The following is a 23,126-nucleotide window of genomic DNA, read 5'->3' on the forward strand; positions in this document are numbered from 1 at the left end:
ATATATCATGGAAAAAATACTATATACAATAAAAAATAATATATAGATATAATAGTGTATAATATTATAATAATTATAAATAATTATATTATAATATTATAATATTATAGCGTAATACTATAAACAGTATATATATAAACATACACAGTCGCTATATAACTTATATAACCCTGCGTGTGTGTGTGTGTATAATATAACCCTGTGTGTGTGTGTGTGTGTGTGTATGTGTGTGTATATATATATATATATATATATATATATGTGTGTGTGTGTGTGTATATATATATATATATGTGTGTATATATATATATATATATATATATATATATACATACACACACACACACATATATATATATATATACACACATACACACACACACACACACAGGGTTATATTATACACACACACACGCAGGGTTATATAAGTATGTGTGTGTATATATATATATATATATATATATATATATATATATACATACACACACACACACACACACATATATATATATATATATACACACACACACAGGGTTATATAAGTTATATAGCTACTGTGTGTATATATATATATATATAGTACACACATCTACATAAATATATATATATATATATATATATATATATATATATACGCACACACACATATATATACATACAACCCATTGTGTGTGTGTGTATATATATATACACACACACGGTTATATAGATTATACATAGCTACTATATATATATATATAGATATATATATACATATATCAATATATATATATATATACATATATCAATATATATATATATATACACACACACAGGGTTATGTAGGTTATATATAACTACTGTATATATACATACTGTATATATATATATATACATACACATACATATATATACACACAGGGTTATGTAGGTTAAATATAGCTACTGTATATATACATATACGTGTGTGTGTATTTATTTGGCCACTTTTGGTTTTCTCTGGTCCCTTTATATTGTAACTTGCCCTGAAATTGAATCTGTTGGTAAATTTAGAAGACGGCCTTCCTGCTCACCACAGTGTTTACGGTTTCACCGCTGTCACCTAACAATGTGTCTGAAGTCTCTGAATATGTCATCATGTGCCAATTTGCCAACATGTGCCACTTCATCACCTGAGGTGTTTTCGGCGAAGATGGCCTCCTCAGAAGAATAGAAGCCCTCTGTGCTTTCTCCCGCTCCTGTGCCCGTTGGAGGAGGAGGCGTTTTGGGGTCAAGTGTAACGGGACCTGGAAGGGGAAACCCACCCAGGGTTTGAATCTTGGAGACCCCACCCCACCAACGTTACACAAAGCTGCACAAGTAAAGCACATACACAGACTGAAGGATCATAGACCCTGTCATTGGTTTGCAGCTCAATGGTTGTTGTCATTCAAATACCGTAGGTAATCTACTGTACAAGACTAGGTGCAATGTTATGTGATGGCGTGGTGGAAGAAATATTCCACAGCAAAGTCTGAAAACATCTGGTTGTTCTTGACAACATAAATATTTTGTTTCACAGATGACATTTTCTTGGAATGATTTCTGTCAGAGATACCAACAAGTGTTTAATCGTGGCAGCAGCACCCGGTAAAAAATACAATTCATATACATCTAATGCGCTGCCACCCGCCTCCAAAATACAAGCGTGCGTTCAGAAAACATATCCCTCGCCCATGAACAAGTCAAAATATCGATTCTAACCTCGCAGCCGCACAGTCACATGCAGCTTCACCCGACTGTGCGGTGTGTCACATGCCATCTGTGAAGATAACACATTTCACATGCCACTGAAATGAACCACACGGTGGAACGCGAGGCCATTCATTACCCAAAAAGGAACACACAGATTCATGCAAAAGATGGATTGTGGATTGTGAAAATATTTGTAAAATATTGACTATATTTTTTTATAATATTTTTAGTATAACCACAATGACAACAACAATAGTAGTAGTAGTAGTAATAATAATAATAATAATAATAATAATAATAATAATAATAATAAATCTACAGGCAGCAATGCACAGGGTCCAGGTCAGCCGCAGCAATTGCACCATTGGCATCAATGGAATCAATTGAAGACAAAATTAAGGCAAATTGCCATTTCAAGGAATCTAGGGAGATTCTTTTTTCCAAAGCAGTGTAGAAATGGCAAAGAAAATGGCACTATAGCGCTCCCTAATGGACGATTCCTCCCACATTTGACAGCGTAATAGTAGTTACATTGGTGCATACTTTGACCATCAAATTTAATGCAGAAGAGCCATAGCTAACCCTTTGAAATTGATGCTGCAATTAGATTGGCTGGTGGCGGCCACTTTGTTTATTTGGACCGAATTCGGAAGTTAGTCACGAAAAAAAAGCCAACGTTTTGAACTCAATTCAAAAATGGGGGGGAAATCATGCCGCAAATGGGTGTCACTGCATATACAGTATGTATGACCGTATGTTGAACTTGAACTTGAATGCCAAATGAGACACTGCTGTTGGGCAGGGTACGAGCGGGCGTCGCGGCGGGACCTGGCTCCGGGCCTGCGGTCTGTGCCTGGCATCCGCGGCTGGGGTTCTGCCCCTGTGTCTTGTGCCTACACATAGGGGTGGGTTGTATGCGTGTGCCTCCAGGGGTGCGGGGTCTCCTCGTGCGCTGCAGGGCGAGGTGCTCGTGGCTTTTCTGACCGTGGGGTGTCTGTACGGCCGCGGGCCTCTGGGATGGCTTCGGGGCTTTTCCCGCTGCTTGGAGGCGTTACAATATAATATCGACTTTATACACCAGAACCAATTGGGGCAAGTGCCGTACACTCACTGGTGGACGGACAGACACAAACAGACAGACAGACACACACACACACACACTACAACAACTATCACAGGAAGAGGCCACATGCCGAATTGCTGTTCCAGTTTTCCTGGACTTAATTGTTTTGTCGATACAGTGTTATCGTCTGATGTTTTTGCATGTACATGTTGTTTGGTTCAATGTTTATTTGTCTCATCTGTGGTGATTCTACCCCTCTTAGAGTAGTGATTAGTTGTTTATTGACCAAAACATGGTAAGATAGTTCTCCAACGAGGGGGATTGGTGGCGGTTCGGAAGAAAAGAAAAAAAAGAAACAACAAAAATGAGATATCACATAAGACTGCCATAGTGCCACCTATTGACCAAAGTACACCCCAAAGTACACCGGATTTCTCACAGTGCCTCAGTCATACCCTGCACATATCTACCAAATTGGATGATGATGACGTAGAACAGGCCCCACCCAGACATTTTTTTTAATCTTTGAAAATTGTGGCCATTGGATACATTTTATTCTGGGCAGTCCAGACATGTTCTGTTCCAATTTTGATGAACATTGGACTTTATCTGTAGGGGGAGTTAGGAAAAAAAAAAAAGTTTTGGACTGGCGGACCATCTATCATGATGCAAGGCTCAGTAGCCCTGCCCCAAGGAATCCGTAGATGCAAGAATTTTGTATGTGTTTCCTAGTTTTGGGACCTGTCATCATCTGTTTCATGTTTGTGGGTTTTACAAGCTTCTGAGCCAAGTCACATTCAGCAGAGAATGGCTTGAAGAATAAAAATCTGAACAAAAACAAAAACTTTGTGCCTAACCCTAATAATAATAATAATAATAATAATAATTCTAATAATAGAAAGAAAAAAAAACAGAACTAAAGGAATAATGCTGGCATGCCTTTACAATTCTAAATTGTTAAAAAATATATATATAATAGCAATATAATTTTACTGTAGAATGATCTTAAAAAGTAACCCCGCTGCTAATATCCAGGTAAATACCGTTTGGCCTGTATTTTAACATACATTTCAATCCTTTTCTATTGTTGAATTCAAACTTATCTCACGGATGTAAGACTCTAAAACTTGGCCTACATGCATATGAATGTCAGATCTAAATGTGTCCCCCCCCCCCCAGATAATTATGCTCTTACAACATTCCTCATAATACAGTAACACTGACGTGACAATACGACGATGAAAAAAATAAATAAAAACGAACCCTCGTTACAGGACTTTGCTCTGGCCTGACATTGACCCGTCGTCATTAAACTAAACCACAAACTATCCCAATATTTTGTGGCGCTACACATACATCGTGACAGGTTTACTAATCTGTTGACCGTTGTATGAAGGGAAAAGCGATCGTTAAGAGAGACGTCGCCATTGACCCCGGGCGGCCTCGGGAGCTTTTTGAAGACGGCGCGCAGGAAAATAACCGCAGAGAAGCGGCCGCGCCTCTCCCGCCGGCGTCGGTGCGCCGCGCCACAGCGGAACCACCGTCTGGAAGACGCTTGACACGTCAGCGGAATCTGCCGGACCCCTTTGCGCGCTGCACACAGCAAGCGCTTCATCCTGTGTGTGTGTGTGTGTGCGTGTGTGTATGTTGTCCGTTGCTATTCATCACCGATGGAAGCAGTAGGAACACGGACGGTAGTAGCGCGCTCCTTCCTTCTCCGCCCGTTCGAAACGCGTTATACTCGAATCGCATTTCCGTGAGAGGTTCTCCAGGTCGCCCGTCTTCATACGACCCGTCTAGCATGTTGCCCGTCTTGCCGTCACCGCCAGGTATGCATGGAGTCGTCCACCCCCTCGATCGACGTAAAACGCACGTCCATTGCTTTCGTTTCACCGTGGCTTGTCAAATCACTTTATTCCGTCGAGTGCAGCATTGGTCGGGTGTTGAAGATAAACCTGGTTTACAAGAGGACTACAATCTCCCTCGTGTTCAGACATCTGTTTCCATAGCTGTCACGATCGTATCATCGCTTGACCCCCCCCCCCCCCCCCCCCCGAATGGCGATCGTTTTGTAAAATCGTAATTAGACAGTTCGATTGTCAATCGCATTTATTTGCACTAGTACACGCCCGTTCGAAATGTTCAGACCTCAAGACATTTAAATGTTTAGTTGAACAAAATGTCAAACGATTCAGCCCTGCGTCCGGCGGGCCCGTTCAAAATCGCACAGCATGGAAGGACGACATTGCAAACAAACAAACAACAACAACAACAACAACAAAAAAGAACCAAATGTGAAAATACACTGGAGGCTTATTGGAAATTCAGGAGGATCGGTCGTCTCCGGGTTCCTTTAGTCCATGCGGATTGCCCGGCGCTCCCCTCGCCGTGCGGGGGTCTCCCCCTCCGGCGTCCGTGTGTGAAAGTCGCCGGGCTCGCGTCTCCAGCGCCTCCTCGCGTGCTTTATATATATTGGATGATGATGTCACAAATCGCCCCGCTTAGTGGCATTGGATGACGTCACAAAGCGCCCCGGCTGCGCAGAGCGGCTCGCTGTTTATTAAGCGTTCATTACTGTTAGGCGTGTACAAATTGCACCAAATTCGACGCTGCACTTCTTTGTTCCCCAGCAATTCACCCGTCAAGTGCGAAGTAGATCGGATGAACGGTTGTCGAGATGATCGAAGGACGGACATACAGACAGCGATTCCTAGAATTATAGATGGATCACGGCTGATCGTGAATGAAAATGTCATGATCGTGACAGAGCTAATGGCGCAGTTTAGTCTGTTACTGCTTGAAGGCTGCTCATTGCATCCTTTCTGTTTATATTACACTATAAAACACAACATTTAATCCGCTATCGCAAGGTAATCGCCAGGACACCTGTCTGGATGCCCCTGTTTTTCCTTTAGATCACATGTTTATACCGCGTTCCAAATTATTATGCAAATGATATTTTTCTCTGATTTTCCTAAATAGTCGATGCAAATGACAGTCAGTATAAGTAAAATTTGATAAAATAAAATTTTCAAGTCATCAACCGTTAGGGTATAATTCGAATGTTATTGAACAAACCTCCCAATGATAACAGTATTTTTTTTCAAAAACAAAAAACTCAAAATGCACCGTTCCAAATGATTATGCACAACAGAGTTTCAAAACATTTTATAAGTTGTAAAGAATTGAAAATGGTCGTTTGTTCAATGTGCAGCCAATGACACAGAGGTATTTGCAGCATGAGATGGTGCATTGTCAGGCATGAAGATGATTTTGGGCCCATTGCAACCGTTTCTGCTTGTGGGCATTGCTTAGGGGCCCAATAGGAGGTTTATGCACAACTGCAAGCCTCTGAAGGATCCTACACCTTTAGGTTCGCAGGACTCCAGAGGCACCAGCAGCTCCAAATACCTGTTTGCTGCTTTGTAATGGCATTTTAGCAGCTGCTCTCTTAATCCCATGAATTTGTCTGGCAGAAAGCTTCCTCATTTTGCCGTTATCTGCACCAACCCGTCTGTGCTCTGAATCAGCCACAAATGTCTTCACAGTACGATGATCACGCTTAAGTTTTCATGAAATGTCTAATGTTTTCATACCTTGTCCAAGGCATTGCACTATTTGACACTTTCGGCAGCAGAGAGATCCTTTTTCTTGCCCATATTGCTTGAAACCTGTGGCCGCGGTGTAGTTTGGTATACAGGTTCAACCGCTTGTAGATGCTCATACCTTTATCGTTTTGCACTATAGATTTTCTAGGGGCTCAGCTGGTTTGATGCCCACGGCTCCACGATGGCGCTCTCCGACTCGATCACGCACAAGAACGGACGTCAGAGGAAGCCCGCGAGTGCCAGCGTCCAATTCGAATACATGGGAGACAGCGACAGAGGACGGCCGTCGGCTCCCGGCCTAGGAATGGACGAGGAGGCGGACGGTCTCCTCCGAGGCTCAGACTCCGAGGATGACAGACATTTCATCGCGCAGCCGGGGATCCGTAAGGAGCTGGGGAATGTGTCCCTTCTTCTCTTCCTCTACGTGCTTCAGGGCATTCCTCTTGGACTGGCGGGGAGCATCCCTTTGATTATGCAGAGCAAGAGCGTCAGCTACAAGGACCAGGCCTTCTTCAGCTTCGTCTTCTGGCCCTTCAGCCTCAAGCTGCTGTGGGCACCGCTGGTGGATGCGCTCTACCTCAGCAGGTTTGGGAGAAGGTACGCTGGAAGTCCTTTGGTTTGTTTCCTCCAAATTCAAGTTAGATGAAGGAGAAGAATAACTTAATAATAGTCTTCATCTCCTGCATTTTTGCTTTTAACTTCTGTCTTTTTGTGTCGTTTTCATCTCTCTCCTTTTTCCCGTCATAGGAAGTCATGGCTAGTGCCCACCCAGTACCTCCTGGGCCTTTTCATGCTCTTTCTTTCCCAAAAGGTTGATTCATTACTGCAAAGTGATGAAGGACATGGGCCGGACGTGTTGACATTAACTGCAGTTTTCTTTATGCTCGCCTTCCTTGCAGCAACACAGGTAGATCTTTAACACACTTGGTAAGATAATGTACATACGAAGCATGTCGGATACACGTTGCTTATAAAGTTGCCCCCTATTCCCAGGACATCGCCGTAGACGGCTGGGCTCTAACTATGTTGTCCAGAGAAAATGTGGGCTACGCTTCCACATGCAACTCTGTGGGCCAGACGGCCGGTTACTTCCTGGGGAATGTGCTCTTCCTCGCTCTGGAGTCGGCGGACTTCTGCAACAAATACCTCAGAACTGAACCCAGAGACACCGGCGTCGTTACACTGTCAGGTACGTAGCGTTACGGCGTCCATTGATGTCTTCTGAGTTACTCATTCATGTGTCCCCAAAACTATCTTTAGACATACTAAACCATAGCCTTAATTTTAGACCTCCTTCCCGGCTCCCTACGAACTGGCCTCAAAAGAGAAAGCCAGTGAATGTGATGTGTTTGTCTGCTTCAGACTTCCTGTTCTTTTGGGGCATGGTGTTCCTCGTTTCCACAACGCTGGTGGCCATCTTTAAAAGGGAGAATGTGCGCGGACAAGGAAAGAGGCGAGTCCAGGAGGAGACGCAGGGCGTCATGGAAACATACAAACTTCTGTTTTCCATCATCAAGATGCCGACAGTGTTTACCTTCTGCAGCCTGCTCCTCACTGCTAAGGTACCTCGTAGTAGTATTAGTAGTGTCAGGTTCCTGCAATACAGTGCACCCTAAAAGTTTACTCTTGTGCAATGCTGCAAAGGAGGCATTGAGAATATATCATGCAGAGGAATTGCTGTGTTTAAGAGATACTTATAGAGTGATTTGAACTCAGTGTGTCAAAGAGAATTACTTATATCATCATCCTGATTGCTGCATGGGTGTGAATCATGTACATGTTACATTCATACATGTTTGTGTCATTCTGTGCATTCCAGGTGGGTTTCTCCGCAGCAGATGCAGTGACGGGGCTCAAGTTGGTGGAGGCGGGCGTCCCCAAGGAGCAGCTCGCGCTGCTGGCGGTGCCTATGGTGCCGCTGCAGATCCTCCTGCCTGTCATCATCAGCAAGTACACTGCAGGGCCCAGACCCCTGGACATCTTCTACAAAGCTTTCCCCTTTAGGTAGGAACACACCGCCTGGCAGCAGAGTCGGTATAAAGGAGCCTGGATAGACGGGAGGGAAGTGCTTGCACTTCTGCCGCTTTTCTAACCTGCTGCTTGGGGCCTTAAAGGAAAACTTTATTAACTAACTTAAATCTGAATTATTGGCGTCAGAATTTCAATAATTGATCCAATATTCAGAGAGCCAGGAGTTTTCCTTTAAATGATAAAATGAGCGTGTGTGTGTGTACCCAAGTGTTTGCTTGTGCTTGTTCTGTGGCTGCAGGTTATTGATCGGCCTGGAGTACGCTCTGCTGGTCTGGTGGACGCCCAGTGTCAAACAGGACGGAGGCTTACCCGTCTACTACTACGCCATCGTCCTGCTTAGCTACGCACTACATCAGGTCGGGATCATCTCCCCTGGATTCTTCATTATTTGCATATATGTCTTCACTTATATCTCCAAAATTATGCATGGCTTAAAGGGAGAGGGTAAGACAGCAAGAATCTGTGCTTTGCTCTCAAATTTTCCTGTGATATCCAGCTGTAATACTCCTGCTTTGAGCCCTTGTGAAGGCAATATTGCATTATATACCATCCTCGGAACTTGAAAGTTTAAAATTGACTCGGTTACCAACCTAAGAGGCTGATGGTGACAGAATATACACCTCATTATACTGGTTCTCATAAAATGCACAAAACAAAGTCCATCATCACCGTCTTACGTTGTTAAGACGTGGAAACGCTGGAGGCACTTTTTTCCCTTTAGGTTAAAGTCATTTTAGCCACTAGATGTCACTATATAGCATATTTCAACACGCTATTATGTATGCAAGTCCACATGTATGTTTGTTTTTTTTCCTTTCATTTTCCCCTCTTATATAGAACACAAAGTTAGTATTTATTTTTGGCTAGTTTACAATGTGCAACAAAAGCTTAAGTCGTTGTACAATATCGAACGTGTGTTGGTAATATTAATAATCAAACACGTTTCACCTTCTCACTCCTAGGTGGCGCTGTACAGCATGTATGTGGCCTGCATGGCGTTCCACGCCAAAGTGAGCGACCCGCTGATCGGGGGGACCTACATGACCCTGCTGAACACAGTCACCAACCTGGGGGGGAACTGGCCTTCCACTGTGGCCCTGTGGATGGTGGACCCTCTCACCTCCAAGGAGTGCCGCGGGGCCGCCGGGCAGAGCTGCGGCTCGCTGGAAGAAGCCGGGGTAAGAGGGAGGAAGAGGTCGAAGAGTTTCTTTGTAATGTTCTCGCTTATTTCTATTCTTTACTCCCAGTTTTTGGCTCATTTTAGCTGGCTTATTTTTATGGCTTATTGTTCGTCTGGATGACTTGTTTCTTTAGATTTATCATTAGTTTTATTGTATACTGACAAATCTTTATACATTTTTAGGTCTTTCTGGTTTTTGGCGTATTTTCCATTTTGTTGGTTTATCCGTAAACATCTATCTCTGTCTTGCTCCATCTTACGATCAATCCGTCTACTCCAAATAATCACAAGGATTGTGTAGTTGTCCCCCCCCGTCTCAGACTCTAAGCATCACCTTTATTTCATTTTTATTTTATTCTTTACTGCAGCTCTGTACCAAGGAAGGCGGTGTGTGCGTCACCTCACTGGATGGCTACTACGTGGAGTCGCTGGTGTGCGTGCTGCTGGGCCTGGCCTGGTGGCTGTGGCTAGGGAAGAAGATGCGGCGGCTGCAGGACGAGAGTCCCAGCGCCTGGAGCTGCAGAACAAGCCAGTGACACCAAAACAACACTTTTACCAGAGGCACTCCCACGTATCTGGAGGTGACGTCGTCCCCACTCACACCTTCTGTTCCTAGTAGTGTTTGTAACGTGGAGACAAAACACTTAACCATACACACAAAAAAAAAAAAAAAAAAAAGACACCCCCCCCCCCCATCTGTCTCACTCTCCGTGTAAGGCAAACTGACGGTGCGTCTCCCTCGTCGCAACTTATGTCACGCTCAAACTGTGTCCTTCTGGAAACGTAACGGACCATTTAACCTCGTTAGGAGCGTATTTTAGGATTTGGAAATGGCCGCTTCTTGTTCCCTCAACCTTTACTCCGCTGCTGCTTGAAATACCACAGCCAAATCAGACCGTAGTCATAGCCGGCCTTTATTTTAGTCCGTCTGCAGTACAATGAGCAGGGTTTTCTGCATCGGACAGTACAAAGGCTGCTCGGGAGTAAAGGAGAAGAGTAATCCAAGCTGTCTCCACGCGGCTCAAAGCAGCCTGGAGGAAGTGTGGGGTGTCACACTCAAGCTTTTTTGATCGATTATTCCAGTTAAATGTGCCTTTTTTTTGTTCCATGTTCTAAAATGTAGTAACAAAAAATCCCCAAATCCTTCCTAATTGTTATCCATACTTTATTTGGGTGATTAGAGTATAATTGTCTTGTCCCCCCCCCCCCCTTACCAAACCAAAAGATGAAGCGGTTTGAATTTTCTTCCCAAAGAGTTGTACTTAATTTATTCTTTAACCTTCATTTGCAGTTTTCTTTTAAACTGTATTAGAACTGTAAGTCTTTTGGAAGATCAATGACAGAGCCACATTTGTTCTAGTTTAAAATGCTTCACAAATGGCGTATTTAATATAAATGCATGTATTTGTTTTGCAATAAGGCAAAAATCTAATTTCCCTTTTCAACTGAAAGTTTTTTGTTGTTTTTTTTAAAGGGCTGATTGATTTGGCCATTGAATGTCCCCGCCGAAGATTTGTTTTTGGCAATTTTCCCCCCAATTCAACACCAGCAGACTTGCCGAAACGTCTTTCACGCCCCATGTCAGGTTTTGTACAGAGAACAGAAACAGTAATTCCTCTGAAAATCAGTTGGGAAATAAAGGATTTGTAGAATTCCTAAACCCTATCCAACCCAATCATGTTACTATTTTCCCTGTATTTCCACTCCTCACACACACCATTCAGGATAATTACTTTCTACCATCCATTCCATTGAAGCAGAGGCGCCACACTGTAGCTACGTCACAAAACTCATCAGTCCTGTGTTTTGTTTTTTTTTCGAACGGTTCTTCCATGTTCATTTGTGCCTCAGGATTTTAACCCTCTAGGTGTACTATGATTTCTCACTTGTTTTGATTTGGAAAATGTAATTTGTGATAATTTCTATTAATATTTGCGTCTCCCTTTGCGAAATCATTTAGTTTTTCTTCTGTATTTTATTTTTTCAGTTTCTAAATTTGCTTGAAGGTTCACTTTTTCATATCAGGGAAAATGTTTCCTCTATTTCTGAGATGGTTAAAAAAAGGGTGAGGGTTATATGCCAATACCTCAGTTAATGTTTATTTGAAGTTAGTTTTGGATTTCTTTTTTTTTTTTTGATAATGGCAATCCAAAATTATATTTTTGTGAGAAGGCGGGACAGCGCTGGATGACGACATACGGAGTAAAATGTAAATATCCTGACAGACATGCTGTATAGTGCTCTGGGAAGAAATAACCCTGGGACCTTGAAATAAACAGTTACACAATAAACATGAATACAGACTCTTCTGCTTTGTGTTTCAACGTCAGGCTCTTGCTCGCCTTTTGTTTTCTAAGAATTTTAACCAAAAGTTATCTTCGCACATCGTCTCCAGTTTGATTGCTACACGGATCAGCATACAGCGGGTGGAGGTTCTGTGCGGCGGGAGTGTGTGTCGCGGCAGTTCAGTCGTAAAAAGGGGGTTATTTCCCCATCGGCTATAACGAGCTGTGGGTAGACACTACAATCAAATGCGTCAATAAATCCAAAAACATCGGCAGCTTGATTAAGTTTTTTTAATTTATTTAGGCTCTCTTATCCATCATTTTATAGCATAGTTGATGCAGCTATTTTTGTAGAACTTCCTACGACATAAAGCTTGTTCAATATCAGATCCTCCACTCCCAAATCGTACAGGTTTGTGTCACGCCCCCGAACAATTACGCACTTGATTTTGTTCAGAACCAGGAAGCATATTAATAAAAACAACGGCAGTCGTCGTCTCCCTGGCCGTTTTTAACTGGAAGCAAATTCCACTTCTGCGATTGATTTTTCAAAAACAGCACCAAGCACTTTGGATGTCGTCCTGTTGTTTGAGTGTAAATGTCGGGTCATATACTTGCGTGATAATCTTCCATGGCATGACGCCGCCGTACAAAGGCTCCGGACGCCAAAACATGATCAGTCTTTACTAGTCCCGTTGAGCTGGGGCCGGGCGGGGGTGGGGCGGGGGTGGGGGGGTGGTGTCAGACAAAGGTCAAAGGTGACCTGAGGTGGAGGTTGTGGTTGGTGGCTGCAGCAACACTGGAGCTTCCCCAGCGACGTGACGGTAGCATGTCTGCGTGGAAAAAAAACAAACTGCGTGCAGTTTCTTTTTTTTTTTTTTCCCTCAAAGAGTTTCATTGTCTTTAGCGTCCGTATTTTTTTTGCGTTTCTTCTTTTAAAAAAAAAAAAAAAAAAAAAAAAGGACCCCCCAAAAAAACGAGAAGTATCAACATGACTAAGGACTCCCCCCTGCGGTGACGCAGCAGGTCATAGGTTCATGCGTAGATGCTCGGGCCGCTTGGCGATCACGGGGTACGCCTGCTGCTTCACCTGGCCCAGGTTGGCGCCGGTCGGCTGCCGGATGGGCAGCGGCGCCGACACCTCCGTGCTGCTGGTCACGTCCATCTGCTCCGGCGTGGCGAGCTCCATGGCCTGGTGCTGCTCCTGGGGCGACTGCAGCACGCCGCCGGGACCGCCGGCGGGCAGCAGGGCACTCCGGGACCAGCACTCGCCTCCCGAAAACTTGACCGGGCTGGCGGTGGCGTCAAGAGAGGATGGAGAATTGTGAGGTGTAACCCGGGCTAAAGAGGTTAAGGTGCTGTTCTGACACGCGTTACGCCTGGATGCTGCCTCCGTGGAGACAGGCAGCGGAGGGAGTTATCATGGGGGAGCGAGGCTCGCTGAGAATCCCAAATCTCAACAACGATTGTTTGAATTGTCCAATTCGAGGTTCGACAGCGGATTTCTATTTGCATATTCATATTTTTGAGTTTGAAACAAAGCAGATTGTTATGTTTTCGGGAGATTGTGGTTCACTAAATGTGACACTGCCCCCCCAGAGGACACCTAACGTTAAACACAAAATCCGCACGAGTATAAAAGCAAACGACCGTGCATGTTGGCTTATGTGCAGATGGAGAAGCATCATCCAGCTTTAAGTTTGTCAGCTTCCTTAAATTGTTATTATTATTATCATTTTTTTAACCCATTCTTACATCTTATTATTTTCACAGTGAATCCGCCCAAAAATAGATGGGAGTATACTGACATACCTGAGAGGGGTTCTCGGGCTTCCGACGAACCGCCGAGGCGACCGGATTTTTGGCTCAAAGGAGAACTTCTCTTTGATGTTTTCCAGGACCGACGGCGCAACGTACGTGAAACCCTACGGAGTATCAAATATAGACATTTTCTTATGTTCCTGATTGTACTGGTCTAGTTGAGCTTTGGCACATCGTAGTCCCGTTGAGCTGACAGCATTAGTCTCAGAGTCTCAGCCTTGGCGTCAGGACATTGCAGGACTTTCCCCAATACTGATGTTTTATTTTAAAAATGTAATTAAATAGGCTGAAAATATATCATCATTATATATGAACTGCTCTACGATATCAAAAGTTGCCAATGCGATACTCAAATCCACATGAAACAGTTGCAGTTTTGGTACAGTCAGAACGATTCTTATTTAGCCTCAATCTTAAAAGCTTAAAAGGCCTAAATGTGAGTTATGTGTATATTTACACAAACTGGCTCCAAAATAATACAATTTATCCCGTTGTTAATTGCTGTTGTAGTGACAATTTTGGTTCATGGACCAAAAGTTTTTGAGAATCGCTGATCTAGGTGTTTGCAGGGCTCATTCTGGCATTACAAAATGAAATTCAAGAACTCAAGTTTTTTTTTAAGCACTTTTTTCCATTTTCAAGGACTTTGTGCAAAACAAAAGGGATTCTTTATTTGTTCATAAAATATAATATAATCTTTGTCTCGTTGTCTTATCTATATATCTGTGATTAATCTCACTGTCATACTATAAGTATGTATTTCCGACCATGCTGGATTCAATTAAATTTTCCTGGCATCATCTATGTCGTAAAAGCGATTCTGGAAATGTCTTTTTAACACCACGGGGAGTATCACAAGTTTTCAATTAAGTGGTTTTTTTCAAGCACTTCAGGCTATTTTCAAGGTATTCCAGTCCTTAAATTTCTGAGGACAAAATTGAAGCACAAGGAGGTGGTAATGCAGGTGAGAGTAAAGCGGTTGCGGCGCTCACCAGGAAGGCTTGGTTGGCACTCTCGCTGAGGGTCGAGTCGTCCGGACTGTCCACCGGTGTCTGACTGGTGAACTTGGAGTCAAACTGGCTCACGTCTTCAGCCGATTGCTGGAAAAAAATAAATTTAATTAAATTTAAAAAAACAGGAGTAGGAAAGGAGGGTGGCGAAAAACCAAAATGTCGCCAACCAGGCGAGTCGGAAACCGGAGAAGACCAGCTGGGTGACCATCTTTAAACCACTTTTGTTACTATTAAATTGAGAGAATTGATCTCAAAACAAGAAAAATATACAAAAGAAAAAACAACCCAAAAACTTAGTAGTTATTTGTGTGTGTGTATAATTTACAGAAGCACAGCCTTTGGAAAACAGTTTTCATCCACTTTCTCACAAATGACTATAATCAAGAGCCCAACGAAGGGTTAATTCCAAACTCAAGTTATTGACTTTATTTTTATATTTTCAATGCTGTAATCGGTGCTGCCCGGAATGGCAGTTTCTAATTTGGGTCTAATTCCAGGTCTGCTACTCACTAGGAACGGCTTGAAGGGAGGCTCCACCTTCCTGGCCAGCAGATCGTCCCAGTTGATGTGTCGAAAGAAAGGATGGGCCTGGGTGGGAAGACAAAATAGGAAAAAAAAAAATCCCATAAACCAAGACAATCAGAGGCTGTAGGAAATAAGACAATTAAATAATAAGATTTATTTCCATGACAAACTGTTTCATTGACACCTCATTCATCTTGTGGGTGAACAATAAATAAATTAAGTTCACTTTTCTGAAGAGATGGATAAAAACTGGACCCAAAGGGGTCCAGTTTGGACACGAATATAAACCATGCGTCAGGTATTTTTATTCATTTATTTTTTTAAATTCTGCGTGCCCTCACCTGCACCTCGGTGGCGTCCCCCGCCCCGGCACCCAGTCGCGATGAGGCGTTTCTCTTCAGCAGCTGCGAAATCAGCGCAATACAGCGAGCGCTTAAAAACAAAACAGTCCAGGAACCACCTGCAACTCCGATACTTTACTACGAGAGAAGTGAAAAAAAAAAAAAAAAAAAAGGACAGTTACCCTTTTTAGAAGATCTCTGGCTTCTTGCGTGAGGTAGGGGGGGAGGTTGAGCTTGCACTTGAGGATTTTATCAATGGTCTTCTTTCGATTTTCACCCGTGAACGGCGGCTAAGATAAGAGTGTGAAAAGGATGATTATAAAAAACAAATAAATAAAAAGGTTCTCCCAACTTCGACGCACCCCAGCCGGAACGTACGAGGAGAAAAGATTGGATCAAACGCACCGCTCCCGTCAGCATGTCGTACATCAGCGCTCCCAGGCTCCACCAGTCCACCGCTCTGTTGTGGCCGCTTCGCATCAAGATTTCGGGAGCCCTGGGAAACGAGGGCAAACAGGTCTTTAATACAGCGAACAATACAATGAGAAATGTGGTTTGGAGTGGGTGGGTGTGTGTGGGCTCACATGTACTCGATGGTGCCACAGAAGGTATGGGTGACCGTGCCGTCGTGAATGGACTCCTTGCATAGCCCAAAATCTGTCAACTTGACGTGACCTGTGAGCAAAACAGCAGCACAGCATGGGCCATCTTTCAACTCTCACACAACACCCGTAACTGCTGGACCTGGTCTCAAGGCAACTTTGGGGTCTCTAAATCAGAAATAATCTGAATCATTGGTCCATGTACGAGGAATTTGTCGTGGTGATTATTTGTGCGGATCTACAGGCGATTAGCATTACAAAAAGCTTAATGGTCTGGGAAAAACTTAAGATAAATGGTAAAATAAAACACACAAATGGGCGAAAATAAGCAAAGCAATGAATTTATAGTCCACACACACACACACACACACACACACACACACACACACACACACACACACACACACACACACACACACACACACACACACACACACACACACACACACACACACACACACACACACACACACACACACCTTGGCTGTTGAGCATGATGTTCTCAGGCTTCAGATCTCTGTAGATGATGCCTTTCTGGTGCAAATGACCCAGCGCCATGGAGATCTCTGCCAGGTAGAAACTAGGGACCGAAAAAATAAAAATAAAAACAGGATCTCACACACAGACGTGATAGGGCGCCGTGGTTTCCTTTCACTGTGGATTTTAATTTAAAAAATCCCGCTACGGTTCCGTTTCCCATGGTTATGATGTCATTAGAGGAGTTGAGCTCACCAGGCCGTGTCTTCCATGAAGATTCCTTCCCGCTCCAACTGCATGAAAAGCTCGCCTCCTGGAAAGATGAATAATAGTGAATTATTATTCAAGCTTTATTTAGAGAGCAATTAAAAAAAAAAAAACAACAACTTACAAAGTGCTTCACAAAGAACATAAACTGAAAAACAAAAAAAACAAAAAAACAAGTGGTACAACAAGTACAAAGGCAGGGAAAAAAAATAAATATATATATATATATAAATAAATAACCAAATAATGAATTATAAGATTATTTCCCCCGAAAGTTGTTCCAGAGCCCCGGGATGCCCAACAACAGGGAAGGCGTTTACAAACATACAGCTTTACCGGTATGGAACTGTTCTTTTTTTTGGGGGGGGGGGTTTCCCCCGGTACTGACCGCTGAGGTACTCCAGGATGAGGTACAGCTTCCCCCCCGTCTGGAAGGCGTAGATAAGATCCACGATGAAGGGATGCTTCACCTCCTCCAAAATGTTGCGCTCCGCCTTGGTGTGCGCCGTGTCCTTTGCGTTGCGTACAATCATAGCCTGGCGGGGCCCGGACAACAGCAACGGAGACACCGCGATCAGCACGTCATTTGATGGGAGTATGCAAAAGCAATTGCTTTTTTGTCCCAGATAATATTGCCTGATACAAATATTCACTTGTGCAATTAAAATTAAATGTGAGAAAATAAATGGATGAACAAATAAATAAAAAAAACCCTGAGGCGCTGTCACATTACCAGACACCTCCACACAATTTCCCCCATTAATTCCACAGTGCAATCCAAACTTTTATCCGGGGGCTACTGGACCTAAGCGGTTTGTCGTTGAGCAGCGTAGTGGTGCGAGCAGAGTTTGGCAGCAGCGCCTCGTGTCACTGGGTTCGTTTCAGTCAATCAAAGCGGAAGCAGAGAGACTATCGGGCAGAATCTAACAGGCTCAAGAGTGTTTGCGATCGCCAAGACTGCAGCGGAGCGGCCAAGATGGCAGCCCAGCGCCTAGCAGCGGAGCCTTACCCGGCCACTGGAATCAGGGGAGAGCCAACATTTCGCAGACAAGAGGCAAATGAAACACAACGTTGGTTTGTAATAATCATCGTATCGCATTCCCAATGAAAACCTGCGAGAAGTACTCCAAGTACAAAGGAAGCGTGGCCTTCACTGACTTGGATCAGGAACGATTAAAAAGATAAAGGCTCTGGGCTATGACTTGAAAAAGCTCCAAATAAAATAAAATAAAAATAATAATAAAAAAAGTCAAATGTACCTTCTTTAAAACTTTCATGGCAAATATTTTGCCCGAAGCAGCTCCGACAACTTTCCGAACCTGGAAAACCTGAATGGGGAGGGGAAATGGATCACATTAGTTTTTCCAACTTTTAGATTAAATTTTTCAGTTGCTTTTTACGATTATAATTTCACGATCCACGTGAGGGAATCGAGTGTGTGTGTGTGTGTGTTGGGAGTACTTTCTCAAGGGGGCTGTTGCATTGTGGGTACCACCCTGTACCTTTCCATAGCCGCCTTTCCCCAGCACCCGCAGGAGCTCGAAGCACTCGGGCCGGATGTTCTCCGTCCCTCGGTTGACGTTGTCCTCGGATATCTCGATCTTCTCACAGTCGTCCATGTTGCTGCGGTGAGACATTCAGGACACGCCGGTCAGAGGGGGACAGCGCGCGCACGCACGCACGCTGAAATGCTAAATAATGCACAATTATGATTACAATTCTGAGTGCTTACAACTCAAAGCCGCTGCACTGGTCCATGAAGTCGGTGATCTGAGTCTGGATCAGAGGGAAGAACGAACGTTAACACGCAGCTGTGTTCTGCATTAATGGCGTTGTCAGAAGCAAATATTAACATTTTTTGACGAATAACTTGATATTGATAATTTTACTGTATTCATATTTTGGCACTTATGCACTCTCTCTCTCACACACACACACACACACACACACACACACACAATCAGGATACTATGATAACCTAAATCCCTGACAAAGTCTAGGTTCATATCACAATACCTCAATGATAATGATAGGGCCAATAACTGGGTCCGGTCAGGCTGGGGATGTATTTGTTATGGTTTATTAAAGTTTTCTCCTCTGTGATTTCTTTCCCCTCCCCATCTACATACAATTTTCTTACCATTGATTGCATTTATCTTCTCTTATCATATTAGAATATCTGCAATGGCTGTATTCAAAACAAATTTATTTATATTACAACACATCGTTTATGGCAGATTAATCTTTGCAGTTTTATGATGCCACAAAAACCAAGAGTTGTGATGCAATGAGGCAGGAGTTGCCCAATCCATTGCCACAGTCACCTGAACAGTAGTTTCCGCAGCTGTCAAAATAGAGTCTCACGTGACCATGCATTTTTACAACAACAACAACAACAATATTTGAAATGGTCTCTACTTGAGTCATTTATCTTTTGAGATCTGTCATTGAGAGCACACACAGAGGCAGTCAGTCCCAGCAGCAAACTTGCACAATTAGCATTTTTTGCCAGACTGAACTATTAATATAGCTATTTATTGTTATTTTTTAGGTTTTATTCTATATTGTCAACTTTTTAGTTAACAAGTACATTTTTTGTTTTGTTATATATTGCTATTTTTCCAAGTTTTGTCCATTTTTAACTGTTTGGATATTGCTATTTTCACTCATATTTGTGGTTAATATCTAGGATTATTGCATAGAGCCAATTGTATTTTCTGTGTTCTGTTTTAGTTTAATGCCATTTTTTAAATTCTTATTACTTCAACACGAATGAATTGTTTTTGATCCGAGTTGCTTTAACACTTGAAACAATTTCGCAACTATCTATCGACCGCAGGGTCCACGGGGATCCACCCTGCAGCAGCGCTTCATGGCAGAAGAAACTGTTGCACCGGGAGACATTTCCACTGCAGAGCATCTAGAATACAACGACAGCATCGGCAGCAACTGAACGCCAGACGAGAAGTAAGACAACGTGTCTGCCGGGTTTCAAGCAACGACACTGATTTGAAAAATTAAATAAAATAAATCACCCCAGGACAGGTGACAGTTGGGAGCTCACGGCAGCCGGGGAGCATGATCCGCTCCCAGCGGTGACAGGCCCGGGTGCCAGCAGCACACATCACCGGGCCTATGCTAACAAGCTAGCCGGTTAGCCGCCGTGTGTAGCATCGCTGTGGGAACTCTTTCACAAGTCCCCCCGCGTCCGAAACGTTTTTTTTTTTTTTTTTTAATTATCTAAAGTACCTCCTCGATCTCATCGTCGGAGACGTTTTCCTCCGGCTGATCCAGGTCGATGTCGAACACCCCCGCCATGGCCGCGTTTCGGTCGGATCGCTCGCTGGCGGAGCTCACGGTGAGATCGGCTCTGCCTTCCACCTCATGGACGCTCACACACCGCCGCCATGACCGGCCGCCGCACTGAGGCTGCGCAGTGGAGAGGGCGTGGCTTGTTGCAGGAAGAGACTGGGAGCAGCGCCTCGCGTTTATGTGTTCATGTATATAAATATATATATATTTTTTTACAAGCTGTTTATATGATAATCACTGGTGGCACTGTTCATTTATTACTATCATTAGTTGTAGTAGTATTTTTTTTGTTATTATAGTCGCAAAAGCAGCTGCAGTAGTATTTATTAGGTTCCAGTATACAGCATGTGACCGCAATCACACTCTCCCAGCTGCTGCCCATGTCTGAAGAGTGTTGGGGATTGAACTGCCCTTCGCATCCGCACTCTTGTCGGGCAGTTCTCGACTCGCTTGCCGCTAGGGCCGATGGAGCCTATCTGGAGCTCCTTGCGGGCGCCCACCCAAGCTGGTCCTGCAGTCTGGCCTGAGCTGGTTCGCGGAGGGCGCCTGATGGCGAAGAAGCATCTGAGGGCGTTCATGAAACCGGAGGAGCACGTTGACTCCAGCACTTCCGAGGTGCACTGCGCGCGAGCTCATGCATGCGGAGAGGACTGCCCACCGCTCGCTGTTCGCTTGTCCTCCCCGGGGTTCAGAACCTCCAGGGTCGAATACCCTGGGTCGATGCGTAGAGCCGCTCTTTGGATAGATGATTGCTGCCGACGTCCCAGCCGGCCCGGAAGCAAACCAGGACCCCCAGGTAGACATGGTAGACTCCACAGCTTGGTAGATACCAGTGCTCCCCGCCATCTTTCAGCATGGGTGACAGTTCGGAGGGTCCACTGCGAAAGATCTTCTCCACAAAGTCTTACAAAGTGGTCCTTCACCTCTGGCTGCCTCTTTAGAGTCTGGCAGAGTGGCATCAGGCGGTTGAGGGCCTGGTCCCTGTTGTTGGGAGGATGCTGACGCTGACACTTGCGGAATGCGACCCAACGGTTAGCATCGTCCTCCATCGTCCGAACCTGCTGTTCATGGTGTTGAAGAAGGCCTCGTCCTCGGCTGAGGGTGCGAGTTTGTCGTCGTCGAATGAGTGGTTGAAGATGCGTTCCCCCCACATTTTCGCATGGTTCCTGTCGTCCCCCTGGGAACTTTCACGTAGATACTCACACACGGTCTGAGGTTGCTGGGCTGTCCGTTCTCCAGGACACCAGTCTTGCTTGTACACACAGCGGGCTGCTCCCTATCTTGCCGAGGCTCCCCGGCATGAGCAGTGGTGCCTTGTTCTCCTCTAAGCGCGATGTCTGACCTCAGCCGCCCAGGTCGGGAGACCGGCATGAAGTAGCTGCTAAGTGGTGATCGCTGCGGCACTCTGTGCAGTGGACAACGGCTGCGGGTGCTGCTCCATCGACCCCGGGTCTGCCTTTGCCGAGTGGGTCGTTGTCAACATAAGGGGGGCCCCGCAACTTGGGGTCCTCCGTGATGAAGGGCTCTGGGGGGTGGTACGGCCAAGCCCACGTCCTAGGGGCCTCCATAGTGCCGAGCTCTTAGAGGTGGTACGGCCGGGCCCCGTCCTGAGGGCCTCAGTATTGCCGGGTTGTGGGAGCTGGCACGGAGTGGTAGGTGGTCGGGCTCGGAGAGGGGGGCCATTCAGACCCACTAAAATGGGTGCTGAAATACTCCCTAGTGTGCTGCATCGCTCCCCATGCCGGTGTGAGGAGGCATCCAAGTGTCCTGGATGATGAAGATGATGAGGCCTCCACCCCCCTTTCTTCTTAAAGGAAGCTTCTGCTTCTGCTATCGCAGCCTCTGCTTCTGCTTCCTTCTTGAGGGCCTTTAGGGTGGCCTGAAAGCGTGCCGCATCCGCCTTTTTTTCTGTCGCAAAGCATGCCCCCTCAGCCTGCTCTGCAGCCTCAACCTCGACCTCTCCATTTCGGCGCGTGCCATTCCCTATCCCATATCCATTTGACACTTTGCGTACACGGCCTCCGGACGTGCGACTGCGGCTCTTGTGGTACTGACGTTGGGCCAGCTGGACTTGATGGACCTGCTGGCCGACAATAAAAGGAATTATTGGCCGACATTACAGACTTGTCCGACTTGAAGCACCAACCATGGACTGCCACTGCGGTCCAGGCCCTCTGCCCGTTCCTTCCAAGCCAGGCTAGGCTGTTTGCTTGAGCCCAGGGTTTCCGAGGGATCTGAGGGTTCTGTGGGGCCTGGGTGTTCTGACATACTTGCTCTCTGCAGTGAGTTGGTGGTTTCCAAGCCAGGAGATGCAATGAGGTGAAGTAAATCTTTTTACTCTTCTGCCCTCACCACGTGTAGCCGTACGTGGCTATACAGCGAGCTCAACTCTCTCCCTTTAAGTACCCGGAGACAGGGGCTGCTATTGTTTCTGCTGGTATTGTCGTTGCTGCCGCTAACCTTATACCTAAACCTAACCATCCACCTTGACTGGATTTAGATGAGATGGTGCACACAATTGAAATCTCAGTGTCTGGTGAGGGCTACCACTTCCAGTTCCGGTGACGTCTTTGCTGTGTGTTGCTTCCCTGAGAACTGTTGACTCAATACAGATGAGATTTCTGGTTCCGGTGAGAGCTACCACTTCCAGTTCCGGTGACGTCTTCGCTTGTGCGCTGTTGCTGCTGTTTTTGCTGCTGCTCTTGTTGCTGCTGGTACAGTAGCTGCTAGTGTTGTCATTGCTGCCGGTGTTGTCGTTGCCGCTGCTAACCTTATACCTAAACTTAACCATCTCTGACCTTATTCCTTAACCTAATCATCTCGAACATTATACCTAAACATAACAATCCATAGACTTATACCTGAACTTAACCATCTTAACTGTATAC

General features: G+C 44.9%; 2 protein-coding genes across 4 annotated transcripts; one reads left to right on the top strand and one right to left on the bottom strand.

Moving 5' to 3' along the window:
* The first annotated feature begins 4,441 nt into the window (after positions 1 to 4,441).
* Positions 4,442 to 11,892, top strand: slc33a1 (solute carrier family 33 member 1). Of its 3 annotated transcripts, XM_080006427.1 has the most exons (10): positions 4,449 to 4,605; positions 6,524 to 6,981; positions 7,132 to 7,291; positions 7,378 to 7,573; positions 7,747 to 7,946; positions 8,204 to 8,388; positions 8,654 to 8,771; positions 9,378 to 9,593; positions 9,964 to 10,176; positions 11,070 to 11,892. In XM_080006427.1, exons 2-9 carry the CDS (start codon positions 6,566 to 6,568, stop codon positions 10,129 to 10,131), a joined length of 1,659 nt encoding a protein of 552 aa, XP_079862553.1. In that variant the 5' UTR covers positions 4,449 to 4,605; positions 6,524 to 6,565; the 3' UTR covers positions 10,132 to 10,176; positions 11,070 to 11,892. The 3 variants fall into 3 exon arrangements, with proteins under 3 accessions (XP_079862552.1, XP_079862553.1, XP_079862551.1); XM_080006426.1 differs by having other exon boundaries at positions 4,442 to 4,532; positions 9,964 to 11,892; XM_080006425.1 differs by having other exon boundaries at positions 9,964 to 11,892.
* A 297-nt stretch (positions 11,893 to 12,189) lies between these two features.
* On the bottom strand, positions 12,190 to 20,338 carry rps6kb1b (ribosomal protein S6 kinase b, polypeptide 1b). The gene is made up of 15 exons (XM_080007233.1): positions 20,176 to 20,338; positions 18,659 to 18,702; positions 18,429 to 18,549; positions 18,186 to 18,254; positions 17,315 to 17,462; positions 16,915 to 16,972; positions 16,662 to 16,762; positions 16,165 to 16,255; positions 15,986 to 16,076; positions 15,763 to 15,870; positions 15,581 to 15,643; positions 15,225 to 15,302; positions 14,694 to 14,801; positions 13,693 to 13,805; positions 12,190 to 13,172 (listed from the first exon to the last, which is right to left on the bottom strand). The coding sequence occupies exons 1-15, from the start codon at positions 20,242 to 20,244 to the stop codon at positions 12,908 to 12,910; spliced, it is 1,527 nt and encodes a 508-aa protein (XP_079863359.1). The 5' UTR covers positions 20,245 to 20,338; the 3' UTR covers positions 12,190 to 12,907.
* Between the last annotated feature and the right edge of the window lie 2,788 nt (positions 20,339 to 23,126).

Source organism: Zeus faber (assembly GCF_960531495.2).
Source record: "Zeus faber genome assembly, chromosome: 9".
In the NCBI taxonomy this organism is placed as follows: domain Eukaryota; kingdom Metazoa; phylum Chordata; class Actinopteri; order Zeiformes; family Zeidae; genus Zeus; species Zeus faber.

What these genes read in the sequence shown, in the direction of transcription:
- slc33a1 (XM_080006426.1), top strand. Translation starts at nt 6,566, where the DNA reads ATGGCGCTCTCCGACTCGATCACGCACAAGAACGGACGTCAGAGGAAG. An exon ending in CGGCGTCGTTACACTGTCAG is followed by an intron (nt 7,574 to 7,746) that starts GTACGTAGCGTT and finishes TGTCTGCTTCAG; the next exon opens with ACTTCCTGTTCTTTTGGGGC. An exon ending in GCCTGCTCCTCACTGCTAAG is followed by an intron (nt 7,947 to 8,203) that starts GTACCTCGTAGT and finishes TGTGCATTCCAG; the next exon opens with GTGGGTTTCTCCGCAGCAGA.
- rps6kb1b (XM_080007233.1), bottom strand. Translation starts at nt 20,244, where the DNA reads ATGGCGGGGGTGTTCGACATCGACCTGGATCAGCCGGAGGAAAACGTC. An exon ending in GTGCCAACCAAGCCTTCCTG is followed by an intron (nt 13,806 to 14,693) that starts GTGAGCGCCGCA and finishes GATACTCCGTAG; the next exon opens with GGTTTCACGTACGTTGCGCC. An exon ending in AGCCCGAGAACCCCTCTCAG is followed by an intron (nt 13,173 to 13,692) that starts GTATGTCAGTAT and finishes CGCCACCGCCAG; the next exon opens with CCCGGTCAAGTTTTCGGGAG.